The following is a 15,956-nucleotide window of genomic DNA, read 5'->3' on the forward strand; positions in this document are numbered from 1 at the left end:
CATTTTTCAGGAACTTTCTTTTCTGGATGCAGAACTCGCCACTCCCAAGATGGAGGCCCCTTGCGCCGCCATTAAGCGCGAACCTTCAGAACTATCCCTGTAAGGCTTCACAGTCCCATCCAAGATGGCCGCCCCGCTTCCTGCACAACTCTACTTGCCACTCCCAACATGGCGTCCCTGACCCGCCGTTCCGGGCGCGCAGCGCGGTGCCGGAAGTGACGCATCCACACAGTTCCGCTTTCTGGCTGCAGGAGGCACCGATTGCTGCTGGGCCGGGGGGGCGCGGTGGATCTTGACCTTTGCCCCGGCCGCGTGTAGGTGATGAACTAACGGGTGGGAGGGCGTCCCACTTTCCTATGGCGGGCAGCCGGAGGGTGTGCGTCGGGAGAGGGGGAGACTGTTAACCCCTTCGGCCTATTGGCGGGAATTGGCTGGCTCACCCCCATAGGGAGCGGAACTTTTGAGATCCCCGCCATTGATAGGAGCAGAGTGGGACTCCCCTCCACTGGGCAGGATTGGGGAGACCCCTCCCCAAATGGGAAGCAGAGTGAGCCCTGATTGCCCGGAAGCGAAGGAGGAAGAGGTGCCTTCCTTTGGCTGGAAGTAGCCCTTTGCCCTGATTGGCGCCCCTTCTCGCCGCAGCGTGGGGGCCCAGCGTTTCTCCCCGCACCTGCTTCCTCCCACCGAACCCGTTTCCGGCCTCCGAGCCTCAGGCGAGATGTTACTGTTGCTGCTGCTGCTGCCCGTGTGCTGGGCCGTGGAGGTCAAGCGGCCCCGGGGCGTCTCCCTCACCTGTGAGTCCGCCGAGGTGGGACTGGGGTGTGGGCGGGCCTGACTTTGGCACCCAGGACAGGCACTTACAGCCTTCTGCCTCAGTTTCCCCACCTCTGGGTAGGGAAGATGCCAATGCTCAGCTGGTGGGTGGGGGCAGAGGTGCCATTCGTTGGAGAATGACCTGGGCCCCTTGTCCCCCTGCCCAGACCATCACTTCTACGACGAGACCAAGCCTTTCACTTGCCTGGATGGCTCGGCCACTATCCCTTTTGATCAGGTCAACGATGACTACTGTGACTGCAAGGATGGCTCCGACGAGCCAGGTGAGCTTTTTCTCCGTTCATTCATTCATTCATTCATTCATGGTACATTTCTCGAGCACCTGGTGAGTGCCAGGTCCTGCCCTCACGTGGCTCCCTTTGGAGTCCGGGGAAAGCAGGCACAGAAGTGAGTGATGGGTGGGTTGGTGAGGAGAGTCGCAAGCACTGTGGGAGCCCAGAGAGACCCCCACCCAGCCTGGGGTCGGGAGGTGAGGTCTCCGCCAATCGAGGGGTTCTGCCAGTGGAGGGGCCAGCATGTGCCAACACCTGGAGGTGGGAGAGGATGTGGGGCTGAAAGGGAGACAGAAACAGAGGTGAAGGCCAGGGAGGGAGGAGCTGGTGGGTCCCTGTTCGTAGGGCCTCGATGGGGACAGGCAGGAGGGAGCTCTGGAAGTTTCTGTTTCGGGTCCCAAGTTTGCAGCCATGTCCTGAGCACACACCGCCTCCCTCCCTTCTTCCTCACAGGCACGGCCGCCTGTCCCAACGGCAGCTTCCACTGTGCTAACGCTGGCTACAAGCCCCTGTACATCTCCTCCAGATGGGTCAACGACGGAGTCTGTGGTGAATGCGATGGCGCCCGCGCTTGGGGAAACAGGTGGTGGGGAGAAGGAGGAGGGACCTCTGGGTCTGATCGCGCGCCCCCTTCTGCCCTCAGACTGCTGTGATGGCACAGACGAGTACAACAGCGGGATCGTCTGTGAGAACACTTGCAAGTACGTGGGGACACCGACCCCAGGACCTGGCCTTGCCCTTCGTGGTCAGTCAGGCCCCCTCTCTTTTCTGCTTTTGTCTATCAAGTCCTCGCTCTGTGCTAGGCACCTTATGAACGCTGCAGCACCAGTATCCCTTCGGAAACAGGTGTGGTTGTTTCCCTATTCAGTAGCTGAGCAAACTCAAGTTTAGCCAGGAAAGTGACTTCCCCAGGCTCGCATAGCTCGGAGCTAGCAGAGCGGGGACTCGAATTCAGGTTGGTCAAACTCGATACTCTGTGCTTTTCATTGCTATGCTTTGCTACAGGACCTGAGAACTGAAACGCGCACAGGCAGGCCATCTAAACAGAAATGGGCTGAGTAGGAGGCAGTAGGGAGTGGTGGGAACTGTGGCATCTAAAGGCACAGCTGCCCTCGACTCCTGTGAGTTGATGGCCGGTGGTAGGGCCAGATTTGTTTGCAAAGAAGCAAAAAATCGCCATACTTGGGGAAACTCTCCAGATCTGAGATCTTTTAAGTAGAGAGTGGCTCAAGCATGACACACTTACTGGCCCGATTGCCTTGTTGTCTGTGGGTCTTGACTTCTCTACTTGTCTCTCTTTTCTTTCTTGGGAGCCGACTTCCAGCCCCATATCCCAGCATTCCCGAGTCCCTCCCTTGACCCCGAGGATGGGAGAAACCTGCCCGCTGTCCCTCCTCCTGAGGACAGCGATGAGGGGCTCTGAGACCAAGAGAGCGGCGGGGAGGTGGCGGGGAGGAAGTGCTCTTTATCTTTCCCAGTGCGAGGGGTGGTGGGAACAGGTGAGTCGAGCCCTCCTGGAGGAGGCAGACCTGGGGGGCCCTCAGTGCCCGCTGGTGGTTCCTGTGTGTCCCCCCAGAGAGAAGGGCCAGAAGGAGAGAGAGACCCTACAGCAGATGGCAGAGGTTACCCGCGAGGGCTTCCGCCTGAAGAAGATCCTTATTGAGGACTGGAAGAAGGCCCGGGAGGAGAAGCAGGTGAGGGGCCCGGGGGCTGACCCAGGACCATCTGGAGGACGGGGCTGGCGAGGCCTGGCTGGGTTCACGTTTGCTTCTTGCCAGTGGTGTCCCGGGGCCAGTGACTATCTGTGCCTCAGTTTACTCATTTGTCCACTGGGCGTTTAGTTTTGGGGAAAGCTGTCACCAGCATGGCTGTCGACCAGAGCAGACTGAAGTAGGCTCAGAGGAGCTCTGCTCCCTTCTAGAATGAGAGGGACGCATCCCAGTTCTGCCGTTCTGTTGTCTGGAAGCTGGGGCCCATGACTGTGTGACTTCCTGGTCCTGGGGGAGGACTCAGGACAGTGCCAGGTGCAGCGAGTGGGGGAGGGGTGGAGGAGTATGTGTCCCCAGGGGTGTGTCTCTCCCTCACCCCACCCCTGCTTGCTGCCCCCTTGGCTGTCTGATGGGTCACAGTCCTCTGAGCTGCCCCTGGGCTCCTGCCTGAGCCACTGAGCAAGGGCTCCAGCTGTTTTTCTGCCCAGGGAAGGTTCCAGGTCTTTCTCTTCCACCCCCATGGCCTGGCTACTGAGGTCTGTTCCGAACTTCCAGGGCAGGGGGGCCCCTCCTGGGTTTGGAAGGTAGTGAGCGAGGTCTTTCCTGAATTCAGAGGATAGCATGGGGGGGGGGTGGCGCATGTGATAAGGTTTGCTTCAAGTGACCTTTGCCCTCGTGAGAGCTAGAAGGATTCTGGAAGCAGGCCAGGCTGAGGTGGCAGCCACAGTCTTGGAAGGAAAGTGATCCAGTGGGGGCTGGGCCTAAGACCCTACAGCCTGGGGTTGCATCCCTAGGCTGGAGCCTGCCCAACACACTCGTTCCTTCCTGAATTATCCATAGAGCCCGAGGATGTGCCATGCGCTGGGCATGAGGCTGGAAGGGGCCCTGGAACTACCTCAAGGGCACATCTTCTAGCGTGAGGGACAGAGAGACAAAGTGACACCCAGGGCTTTTGAGAAAAGGGACATTTGGGGCTGTGAGGCCTACAGGAGACTCTTGCCCAGTCCACTTCCCCCTGCCCGTCTTGGTGGCAAGAAGCAGGGAAGACTTCCTGGAGGAGGAGGCCTGTATGAAAACTAAAATCTTTCGGGTAATTCAGAGTTAGCCAGGCAGAGTGTTCCAGAGAGAAGGAAAGCATGTGTGAAGAACTGGGGGCAGAGAGTGTTGGGGGTCTGAATGTGAGGGCAGTTGGATCCTGGAGTTTAAGAGAGTGATAGGGCACATGGGGCTGGGGAGGTGGGCAGGGCCTGGTCACTCTGGGCCTGGGGGGCTACATGGAGGGGTTTGGGTTTCCCTCCAGTGGGCTGTGGGGAACCACAGCCAGGAGGACACCCAGGGAGGTGTGTGTTCTGGACAATCCCATAGCCACCCTGTGGAGTAGAGGTGGGGAGGGGACAGAACAGAGGGAGAGCTGGCCCTTTGCTTTCTGCCCACCCAGAAAAAGCTCACTGAGCTACAGGACGGAAAGAAATCCCTGGAGGACCAGGTAGAGATGCTGCGGACGGTGAAGGAGGAGGCCGAGAAGCCAGAGAAGGAGGCCAAGGACCAGCACCGGAAGCTGTGGGAAGGTACGTGGTGGGCTGGCCATCCCTCACCCTTGGCTCCTGGCCGGAAAGAGCGTGGGCCCAGGAGACGCTTGCCCGTTATCTGTTGTCTGTTGTCTCCGCCAACTTTTTTTTTTTGTAGTTCACATACAACATTTATTAATTTCAGGTATATGACATAATAATTTGATATTCCGCCAACTTTTGATTGTGATGCCTCAGCTCTCGGGTGCCTAGTTATCTTCGAGTGTGTGTCGGTCATCATATGTGACAGTCATTTATAGAAATGATTGGCAGCCTAGGACAAGACGTCCTTCTCTCGAGAGGAGGGGCCTTTCTTTCTGCCAGTGTGTGGCAGCACTACCATTCGGGGATCCCACAAATCCAAATTCAGGCTGAGGTTCCTCCAGCCTCTCGGGTAGCGTGAGATCCAAGCAGAGGCTGGGCGATTTCTGGTCCAGCCTGTCCCTGTGGGGATCGCCGCTGGGGGTCCTGGCTTAGTTACTGGGGAGGGTCTGTTATGAATGCCCCTACCTGGGACTTCAATTTCTATCTCTCTTGCCTCTCAAGTTCTCATCCACATTTGCCAGGATCGGCCAAGTCCCTCTGGGCAAAGGCAGCTTCTGCTCTCTTTCCTTCCTGAGTTCCTCTTTGCCCCCACAATTCCTGTTGCCTTGGTTGCTTTTCTTTTTTTTTAAAGGTATGGTTTTTGGTGAGGAAGATTGGCCCTGAGCTAACATCTGTTGCCAATCTTCTTTTTTTCCTCCCCAAAGCCCCAGTACATAGTTGTATATCCTAGTTGTAGGTCCTTCTGGTTCTTCTGTGTGGGACGCCACCTCAGCATGGCTTGGTGAGCAGTGTGTAGGTCCGCGTCCAGGATCCGAACCCCCAAACCCTAGGCTACCGAAGTGGAGCGTGCACACTTTACCACCACACCACTGGGCCAGCCCCTGCCTGGTTTTAAGATGGTGTTATACGCTGTGTCCAGCATTTTCTGGCTGTTGGGAGATCAGCTCTCATGGGGAATCTGAAACCTCAGTCCTCATTCCCAGTCTGCTGCGTGGGGGGACATGCCGTGGCAGCAGCAGGGGAAGGGGATGTCGGCGGAAACCCACTCCACACTAGTTAAGGTACATAGCGTTGCTGGGAGCATTGGAGGTGTGGCCCCCAGCTGCTTGCCTGGCTGGTAACCAGGACTGGGCAGCTCCCCCGAGGCCACACTATTGATCTCCTCCATCTCTCTGGGCTTCTGCATCCTTCCTTCCCTCCCTCCCTCTGCCAACTGGCTCTCCCTGATTTCTCATAACCAGTAATTAAGTCATTCACCCATGAGCACCTGGGGTGTGCCAGGCACACCCCAGGTGCCACCAATACAGCACTGAACAAGATGGAGAAAGCCCCCTGCCTGCAGGGGGAGGGAGGGAGTGAGCGAGCCAGGCAGAAGGGACAGGTGCAAAGGCCCTGAGGCAGCCGCACACCTGGTTTTTAAGGACCAGCAAGGAGGCCATGGGGCTGGAGGGAGTGAGCGAGGAGAGTTGGGGTGGGCAGACTAGAGTGGGTGCCCATGGGGCAGGCCGTGCAGGGCCTTAGGGACCACGGGGTGGACTTGGGCTTTTGCTCTGTGTAAGGTGGGAGCCATAGAGGATTCTAGCAGAGGAGGAACAGGAGCTGGGAAACCAGAGAGGAGCTCCCTGCACTGGTCCAGGCAACAGAGGAGGAGGCTGGGACTGGGGTGGGAGCCGTGGAGGTGGAGAGAGGTGGGCACATGCTGGATGCCGGCTGAAGGCCGACTGCAGCTGGCTATGCCCGCCCTCCCCGGGCCTGGGGCAGGTGAGCAGAGAGCTGCTCAGTCTGGAACGGCTGTCCTCAAGCTCCGCCTTCCCCTCCAGGGCTGGGCTGCGGGACAGCCTCTTCTCCGTGCTGGTGGAGCCCGACGTCCTGACCCTCCTTGTTCGCTGGGTTTCTGAGGCCTGGATTTCCCCCGGCCCCTTTCTTAGGTCTGTGAACTTTTTCTCCACGTCCTTTGTGGAAGCCACTGCCCCATGCAGGGGTCTTCCTGCCCTTTCTCCTGGCGGCCCCCACTCTAATCCATCTGCTCGTGGGCCCAAGACCCCACTGGGCGGCCTCTTTGGGGCTGGGACCCTGATCTCTGTCTTCTTTCTTCTTTGGTTCCCTGCCTGGAACCCCAGCTGTACCTGAATGTACCTGCCTGTAGATGTCCCACAGGGACCCCAGGCTCTCCAGGTCACCCCCTCATGCCCCAAGCTTCCTTCGCTCCTCTGAGTGACAGCCAGCCTCCTGAGGCTGCCAGAATTAAACAAACACAGAGACCAGGGGTTGGCAAACTACGGCCCTTGGGCCAACTGCAGCCCACAGGTCTGATCTGGCCCGCCGTCTGCTTTATCAATAAAGTTTTATTGACACAGTCATGCCCATTTTTTAGATAATGGTTTATGGCTGCTTTTGTGATACAACTGTAGAGTTGAGTGATTCCAACAGAGACCTTATGGCCTGCAAAGCCCCAAATATTTATCATGGGACCTTTCACAGAAGAAGTTTGTCAACCCCTGATAAAGACATCGGTAGCGGGGGCTGGCCCAGTAGCATAGTGGTTAAGTTTATGTGCTCTGCTTCGGCAGCCTGGAGTTTGCCAGTTCAGATCCTGGGCATGGACCTACGCACTGCTCATCAAGCCATGCTGTGGCGGGGTCCCACATAGAAAGGGCTAGAAGGACCTACGATATACAGTTATGTTCTGGGGCTTTGGGGAAAGGGGAAAAAAAAGGGAAGATTGGCAATAGATGTTACCTCAGGGCCAATCTTCCCCACCAAAAAAAGAAAAGAAAAAAAAAAGACTGGTAGTTTCTTCCACACTGACTGTGGGCCTTCCAGAGCACCAGGAAGTTGTTTCATCTGCATCATCTTATCACCCCTCCCTCTCCCCATGAAGTGCACCCGGACATAACCCCATTTCACAGTTGAAACTGAGGCCAGAGAGGCCACTGATTGCCCAGTATCACACAGCAAAGCTAGATTGATGCGTAGCTCTCTCCTGTTGCACACCTGGTCCCTTAACCACAGGCTCAAGTCACCCGTCTGTTCCTGCCTTGCACAGTGCCCTGTGGGAGTCCTCCCTCCACCTCTGGGCTCTGGCTCCTCTCTGGGCTTCCTTCCTGGGTAGGCTCTGCCCACCTGTGCCAGCACGACCCCAGGCAGCCTAGCTTCTTTCCTGGCTCAGCAGCCCCAGTGGGTAGAGGGTACCACTTTCCCATGAGCCTCAGCACAAGTCCCAGGGAAGGCTCCCATTGGCTCGTCCCAGGTCATGTGGCCATCCAAGAACTAATCCCTGCGGCGAGGGGGTACAGTGCACACTCTGATTGGCCAGGCCTGGGTCACAGGCCCATCCCTAGAGGCAGGAGGTGGGATCAACTCTGGCAGGCCCCAAGGGGGATGGAGGAGGTGTATTGTAGACCAGTGGGGGTTTTGCTGGAAAGGATTGCCCCCCTTCCCCGTTCCCGTCTTCCTGCTGTGCTCTCCCCTCCTGAGTTTTGGAGTGAGTAGCTAGTGCCCAGATCAGACGCATCCAGGGCCAAGACCTTAGGGTCACCCAGCTCAGACTTTCAAGGGTGGTTTGAGTCCCCAGGCCAGATCATCAGGGGCACAAGAGACGTAGGGTGTGACTTGGGGCCTTGAAAGAAGACTGGGAGTCCTCTGCTCCATTTCTTCCCAGTTTTCATCCGATTTTAAATATTCCATCTGATTTCCGTGTTCTCTCTGAAAAAGATTTTTTTTTATAAATGTCTAGAAAGTAATAAAGTAGGGAGAGTCTTTTTCTCCAGGGTAACCTCTATGCAAGAGATCTGAAAGCTTTTAGACTTTTCTTGCCTGTCCCAGACAGAGACGCAGCTCTCACCAGCTCTGTGGCCATTTCAGTGGCCACGTGTAGCCGGTGGCTGTCCTTTTGGACAGCACAGGTGTAGACCGTGTCCATCGTTGTGGAAAATTCTATTGGACGACGGCACTGGCCTATATGCTGTATGACTGTGGTGCTGTATCAGTGGGTACTTGGTTTCCTTTTTATTTTTGATCTTTAATTTCTCTCTTACTGTGATAAAATGTCTATAACATATACAAGTTACCATTTCAGCCATTTTAAAGCGTACAATTCAGTAGCATTAAGTACATCCACAGTGTCGTGTTGCCAGCACCACTGTCTAGTTCCAGAACGTTCCCATCCCCCGAAAAGGGAATCCCATGCCCATTAAGCCGTCTATCCCCGTGCCCCCTCCCCCAGCCCCTGGCGCCCACTCATCTGCTTCCTGTCTCTCTGGATTTGCCTGTTCTGGGCATTTCATATAAATGGGACCATACGTTATGTGGCCTTTTCTCTCTGCCTTCTTGCACTGAGCATCACTTTTTGAGGTTCATCCACGTGGTAGCGTGTGTCAGGACACCAATTCTTTTAACAGCTCTGTGTGTTCCATTGTGTGACCCTTGCAGGATTTATTTTCTCCAATGACCATTTTTTCTATCAGGTGTTTGCTATCTTCATCATTTCTAAGTGCACATTATGTATTAGAGGGTTGGCCCTTTCTGACTTAACTTACATACATTTTCTCCTTTTCTATCACTCACCTTTGGTGCTGGGTTCTTGGTGCTTTGTGGCCAGGCCACGTTTCAGGAAATGAATTCACTCCTCTCATCTTTGCTTCTGTTTTGCCTCGTTTGGGGAAGCATCCCTGTGCATGGGCCTGGGCAGACTGGTGCCCGGTTTCCCTTAGCGCACGTCCTCAGTCTGGAGTTGGCTGAATCGGAGGCAGTGCACCACACTTTGACCCAGATTCCCAAAGGGTGACAGGGACGAGCGAGGGCTCCGGAGGCTGATGGACAGCTGGGTGAAGAGGGGCTGAGCCTCACACCTCCATCTGGGAGAGTGACAGTGTCAGCCGGGTCAGCTAGCGCATTGTGGGATCTCCTGGGGTGACCCATGATGTGTCAGAGGACACACCACTTGTCACACTTGGTCCTGTTTTAGAGGGCAGAGCTGAGGCTTGGTATACAGTAGGAGCTTAATCATTGGAGCTGCACTGGTGGCTGTTTCCCCTCCCCTGGGCTAGGTGGGGATAAGGCAGGCAGAGGCAGGACCATCAGTTCCCTCAGTGCAGTGGCCCCCGTTCGCCTGAGACCCTCCCCTGGAGCCCCAGGAAGGCCCCCCTTGCCCAGCCACCCCCGCCCCTAGTGTCCGTCCCCTGGTCTCCTTCAGGTGGGAGAGTGAGCCCGGCAGGTGCTTGCTCTTCCCGTGGGGGCCTCTCAGATCTAATGCACGGTCCCCTGCCTGTCCCTCACGTGCTCTCTGCCTGTCCCTGCTTGTTCAAACTGAAAGTCCCAGGAGTGACCTTGACCCCCGCACCTGAGCCATCATGAGACCCCCTCAGCGCCCCTTTCAGAATCTCCCCACAATCGGGCACTTCTCACCACCGCCTCTCCCCTCCCCTGGCTGGGCCTCGTCATTGCCTGGCTCCCGCCCCCAGTCTGTCCCCACAGTGGCCTGACTCAGGGCCCCCGTGCCCAACAGAGGGCCCCGCGGGGTTTTTGGGCAGACAGGGTGGGGGCGGCAGGAACCCACGGGCAGGGCGGAGGGTGACGGAGCTGCCCCTCCACAGAGCAGCAGGCCGCCTCCAGGGCCCAGCGCGAGCAGGAGCTGGCGGCCAACGCTTTCCAGGAGCTGGACGACGACATGGACGGGACGTGAGTGCCCGCGCGGCCGTGGGCCGGGGTCCCTCCTCCCACCCCCCCTTCAGAAGCCAGCCAGAGGACCCTCCTGGCCAGGGGGCCTGAGCTGGTCCCAAGCCCTTCTGAGTGAGCTCGGCTTACTCACGTGTAGGGGGAGGATGTGGGCGAGGTGACAAGCCATCCCACTGCTTTTCCCAAGCTTCCTCTGTGGCCTGGGACACTGGGGAGAAAGCCAGCCCTGGCTTTGAACCCCGCTGTGCCCCTGCACTTGCTGGCTGGCCCCAGGCTCGTGGCTTGGTGGAGGCTGGGCAGGCACCCGGTGGGAGGTGTGGGGTGGTGAGAGCTGAGGGTGCTCAGAGGGACCCAGGGGCAGCATGGGCAGGGCAGGCCATTCCTCAGTTGGCGATGGTGACAGGTAGGGGACAGGATGTGGTGCCCGGGCCACTATGCCTATTTGGGCTTTGCTGGGTGGGGGGGCGCCAGGCAGAGGGCAGTTTCAGTGCATTGGGTTCTAAGGGTGGAAGGAAGTGGGAGTGGGTGGGCGGGAGGAGACGGGATCTTGGGGGACACAGGGAGGGTCCAGGGGTCTCCTGACCCCACCCCTGTCTCTCTCCCTCCTTTGAGCCCCTTCAGGGTTTGTGGAGACCTTGGGAGGGGAGCAGCCGGGCGACTGGGCAGCTGGGACCTGCTCCTCCTGGGGGCGGGGGTCCCCAGAGCCCCCCTTCTCCCACCTTCCTGCCACCAAGTTTTGGGGGGACCCTGGCGGGGGGAGCGGGCGGCTGGCTGGGAGCCAGTGGGCCTCACCCCTCCAGCCTCTGCCTGCTCCCCTGCAGGGTCTCGGCGGCCGAGCTGCAGACCCACCCGGAGCTGGACACGGATGGGGACGGGGCGCTGTCAGAAGGGGAGGCCCAGGTACCCCCCTGCCCCTTGGCCTAAGACTTCTAGAAGGATTGCCCCAGGTGGCCTTGGGGATGGGGGGCAGGGGACAGGCCGGCTGTGGACTGCTACCACGGAAGGCTCCCCGTGGGCCCCGGCCAGGGCTGCTGGGGTGGCTGGCTTCTCCCTGCCGTTTGGGACAGGGTGGGGTCATGCAGGTGCCACAAGTGTCTGGTAAGGACAGAGCCGGGTTTCGCACCCACATTCCTCTTTTGCTCCCCCAAGTGTGTGTCCCCAGTTCACCCTCCTCACCTGCTGGCCTCTGGCTCCTGGGTACCTGCTCCTTGGTCCCTCTGTCCATCCCTCCCTGGCCGTCCTTGGCCTGTCCTCCCTCTGACGGCCTGGCAGCTCTGGTCCTGGGTTCTCCTTCTCCCTCTCTGTCTCTGTCCCTCCAGCCCCACCTCTGTCCTGCAGGCCCATGCTGCCCCCTTCTGGCCACTGTGCCTCACCCGGCCTGGCTGTGGGCCCGCAGGGACGCTGGTGCCTGGCACCTCGGCCTCAGGCTCCTGTCTAGCCAGCCAGGGGCTCAGGGGGCCCGTGGAGGCCCCGCTCCGACACTGCCCTGACCCACACACAGGCCCTCCTCGGGGGAGACGCACCGACGGACTCCACTGCCTTCTACGACCGTGTCTGGGCTGCCATCCGGGACAAGTACCGGTCCGAGGTCAGTGCGGGCCAGGGGACGGGGGTGGGGCCCTGTGCCCCACCCGCCGCACCTCCCAGAGGAGCTGCCTCCAGTTCTGGCACTGGGCCACCCTGGCCAGCTGGGCGCCCCCGGCTCCCTCTGTAGAGGCCCCCCCACCCCCAGCTGTCGGAGCCTCCCTCCCTGCAGTAAGGGGTGGGGACATGGAGGCTGCCCCTTGGGTGATGGGCTCGAGCCCAGGCTGGGGGTGGACCCTGGGTCCACGGCACTGATCCCCCACGTGCCCGTCAGGCACTGTCCACCGAGCCGCCAGTGCCTTCTGCTCCTGACCTGCCGGAGCCCAAGGAGGAGCAGTCCCCCGTGGCCTCACCACCCTCAGAGGACGAGGAGGAGGAGGAGGAGGAAGAGGAGACGGAAGAGGAGGAGGAGGAGGAGGAAGAGGAGGAGACCCAGGGGCAGGGCGAGCAGCCCAAGGTGCGTGTTTGGAGGAGAAGGGGACGCGCGGTGGGGTGGGGTCCCTCGCTGATGTGCCCCTCCCCCAGGAGCCCCCGCCCCCACTGGTGCCCCCACAGACCGCCAGCCCCGGCGAGGAGGACAAGATGCCACCCTATGATGAGCAGACACAGGCCTTCATCGACGGTGAGGCCCGGCCGGGGAGGGAGCGGACCCTGCCCAGACCCCGGGCCCAAGGAGGGACCCTGAGCGAGCCGGGGGTTTGGGCATCCTGGAGGGGGTGGTGAGGGCCTGGGGAAGCCAGCGCCACCCCCCAGCCCCAGGGGCCCTCCCGCCTCCTCACGGGCTGCCACTTGTTTGTGCCACCCCAGCAGGCGGGCCAGGAGCCAGCTGGGCCCTGGGAGCCCTGGGCCCGCTCCCTGGGGAGCTGAGAGCCTGGGCAGTGGGGTGGGGTCTGCCCTGCAGCTGGCAGGGCACCGTCTTTGCCCAGAGCCAGGGGGCCAGGGGGAGCGGGCATGTCCATCTTCCTGGATGGCAGTGGGGGCCCCTCTGACCTGCCCCGCCCCACCCCCCAGCCGCCCAGGAGGCCCGCAACAAGTTCGAGGAGGCCGAGCGGTCCTTGAGGGAGATGGAGGAGTCCATCAGGTAACCTGGCGCCCTGCCCCACCCCGCCTGCTGCTGGCCCCAGAGGAGGCGGCACCCAGGAGTCGCCCAGGCAACGTGGGGAGGTGGCAGTGGCTGCTGCAGGGAGGGTCCCCAGGGGCGAGGAGCCCAGCCTGCACGTGTCCCTCCATCCCTGGCGCGGGTCTTCCCTCGGTGTCCCCAGCCGGGCGGGGGCGTCCCCGGCTCCCCTGACCCGCTCGGCCTCCCCTTCCAGGAACCTGGAGCAGGAGATTTCATTCGATTTTGGCCCTGACGGGGAGTTCGCCTACTTGTACAGCCAGTGCTACGAGCTGGCCACCAATGAGTGCGTCCCTATGGGCAGGCGGGCGGGCGAGCGGGGCGCTGGGGGGGCCTGGGAGGGTGGCAGCTGTGCAGGCAGTCAGTGGAGTTGGAGATACCTGTGAGCCCCCGATGGGTGGGGCCACCCAGGAGGCTGGGGTCCCGTGGCCCCCGCCCACCAGCCCCTTCCCGTGACAGGTACATCTACCGGCTCTGCCCCTTCAAGATGGTGTCACAGAAACCCAAGCTCGGCGGCTCCCCCACCAACCTCGGGTGAGTGGGCTTAGGCCGGGCCCTCTGCCCACAGCACGCCCCCCCCACACACCTTCCTCGCCGGTCCCCCTAAGTCCCCCTCTCCTGCAGCACCTGGGGCTCGTGGGCCGGCCCCGAGCACGACAAGTTCAGCGCCATGAAGTACGAACAGGGCACGGGGTGCTGGCAGGGCCCCAACCGCTCCACCACCGTGAGTGCCTAGCGGGCAGGGGGGCGAGGGGGGACGCCGGTGCCTGCCAGCCCACTGAGCCCCTGGCTGCCCACCGCCCGGCCAGGTGCGCCTGCTGTGCGGGAAGGAGACAGTGGTGACAAGCACCACGGAGCCCAGTCGCTGTGAGTACCTGATGGAGCTGATGACGCCGGCCGCCTGCCCGGAGCCGCCGCCCGAAGTACCCGCCGAAGGGGACCACGACGAACTCTAGGCCTGCCCGGCGCAGAGGTGGGCCTGGAGGCGGGGTCCTGCCCGGCCCTGGGGGCCCCGCGGAGTCTGAGGCAGGCAGACCCGCCTGTCTCCTCCGCCTGTCTCCTCCGTCTCCATCTTTCTCATCTGGTCTTTCCTCGGCCCCAGAACCTCAAAGCGTGGAAGCAGCTCCGGCGGTGCCACCCACCCCTCCGTCCGTGGACCAAGGGCTGTCCCTCTGGGTCTCCTCACCCTCCCCAGGGGCGCAGAAACCGTGGGGGGCTCTGTCCTGCTCTCGGGGGCTGGGGGCACAGAGCCACATTCCCAGGCCCCAGCCGCCTCCAAAGATGAATATAAGGGAGCTCGCCCTCCCTGGGTCCCCACCTTGGTGGCTCCCCCCACCCCACCCCACCCCTGCCCAGGGCATCTGCCTCCCATCCTGTGGGGACAAATCACTTGACCTGTGACCTCAAAACAATAAACATGATCCCCCCCCACTGATCTGTGTCTGCCTTGCCTTGCTCGGGTGTGAAATAGGCCGTGGGTGGGCAGAGGGTGCAACCCAGGGGAGCAGATCCTGTGAGGGCCTCCTCCACCTTCAGGCCGGCTCCACAGGTGGGGCTTCATCAGGCCCCAAGTCACACCTGAGGTGATTCACGCCTGGATGGTTCACACCTAAGATGTCTGGCACCAAAGAACAGAGGGACCCTGGACCCCTTCCATCTGGGTTTCCGCCTGCGCCAGCCTCCCACCTTCCTTGAGTCTCGTGTGCTCTGGGGAGACCAAGAGGCTCCAGATGAGACCCAGGGCCAGAGAGGGGCAGTGGCTTGCACACGGCCACACAGCCAGGGCCCATGGCACACCCTCCAACGCTCCCTGCACGCCGGCACAGACACCCAAGGCTGTAAGATTCTGAACTTTTATTTTCTGGCATGAAAAGTACAAATAATTAAACAATTCCATGTAAAAGTCTGTTACCGCGGCCAGGCCTGTAATCCCGGTAATAAATAGTCTAAACGCAACGCAAAGTGTTCTTGTTGGGTTTTGGGTTTGTGTGTGTCTTTTTTTTTTTTTTTTTTTTTACAGTTCTTTATCACCTCCAACACGGACTCTGATTTGAAACCTTCCGAATAAATAAGATGAAGGGAGGGCTGGAGGGGCTGAGCCCCCATCCCCACGGCCCCTGCCCCTGCCCCCCAGGGACACGGGAGACCCCAGGCGCCCTCCCCTGGGGTGAGGGGCTGGCCTCCAGGAAGGGGGCCTGGCTGGGCTGAGTTCTGTGTTTTAGAAAAAGAAGTCCCCTCCCAGAGTTGGGGGTGGCAGGGGCCCGGGCCTCAGTGCGGGGGGGAGGGAGTGTGGGGAGGTGTCCCCTCTCCAGAGCCCGGCCCCCCCCAGGGTGGGGACAAACCCAGCCCTTATTGCTCACAAACGCCTCCACCGCGCTGCCCACGTGCTCACACGTGTCCCCCGCGCGGAGGGCAGAGGGGAGAGAGCCCAGGGAACAGCAGAGGAGAGGGAAGGACCCCCGGGGAGGGGGGGGGGGGTCTGCCCTGCTGGAGGGGAGGGGGGATCCGGGAGGACTTAAAAACCACAAGAATAAATAGGTTCGTGTATCAAGAACAAGCTAGGGTTTTCACCAGCTAAATAGGACTGAAAAAATTCTCAAGACAGCAAAAATAATCCCATTGAGACCCCGGAGGGCGCTGGCTGCGCGGGGACCGCCCCGCAGAGCGCATGCGCCCCCGGGTGCCGCTTGGCTACCGTTACTGTTATTAATAATTATTATTACTTTAATGATTCCACTTCCCCTTTTATAAATAAATTAGGCATAATCACGTCTCCGCAAAACTTAAAGAAACAAAGAACATCGTGGTTCCTTAAACTTGCAAACTGGATGGAGGAACAGAAATATACACAAATGTCCTTACAGGGCAACAATAAGAATAAATAGTTAACATAGCAATAAGTTAAAACTACGAGAAGCTAAATTCGGCAAAAAAGTACAAGAAAGTTAACTGGTGCCAGTTTATGTCTTTTTTTTTCTTTGTTTTTAAATCTCTTCTGTGTGTTTTTTTCTTCCTTTTTTTGTCGCTTTTTTTTCTCTTCTGTTTGTGTTTTTTTGTCGCTTTTTTGATTTTTTTTTTTTTTTTTGTTCCTTGCAGCAGAAGCTCCACAGACGGTTAATAACAACACCGGGAGGGGTGGGGGAGAGAGAGC

General features: G+C 59.6%; 1 protein-coding gene across 4 annotated transcripts; it reads left to right on the forward strand.

Annotated features, from left to right (window-relative positions):
- Positions 1–185: 185 nt before the first annotated feature.
- On the forward strand, positions 186–14,237 carry PRKCSH (PRKCSH beta subunit of glucosidase II). 4 transcript variants are annotated; one of them, XM_044752493.2, is made up of 18 exons: positions 186–314; positions 643–794; positions 981–1,097; positions 1,560–1,655; positions 1,750–1,807; positions 2,683–2,800; positions 4,254–4,383; positions 10,023–10,107; positions 10,926–11,004; positions 11,606–11,692; positions 11,963–12,145; positions 12,214–12,310; positions 12,700–12,769; positions 13,002–13,091; positions 13,265–13,339; positions 13,430–13,529; positions 13,615–13,778; positions 13,908–14,237. In XM_044752493.2, the coding sequence occupies exons 2-17, from the start codon at positions 719–721 to the stop codon at positions 13,759–13,761; spliced, it is 1,608 nt and encodes a 535-aa protein (XP_044608428.2). In that variant the 5' UTR covers positions 186–314; positions 643–718; the 3' UTR covers positions 13,762–13,778; positions 13,908–14,237. The 4 variants fall into 4 exon arrangements, with proteins under 4 accessions (XP_044608428.2, XP_014720968.3, XP_044608429.2 ...); XM_014865482.3 differs by having other exon boundaries at positions 12,244–12,310; XM_044752494.2 differs by having other exon boundaries at positions 188–318.
- The last annotated feature ends 1,719 nt before the right edge of the window (positions 14,238–15,956 follow it).

Source organism: Equus asinus, chromosome 20 (assembly GCF_041296235.1).
Source record: "Equus asinus isolate D_3611 breed Donkey chromosome 20, EquAss-T2T_v2, whole genome shotgun sequence".
Classification (NCBI taxonomy): domain Eukaryota; kingdom Metazoa; phylum Chordata; class Mammalia; order Perissodactyla; family Equidae; genus Equus; species Equus asinus.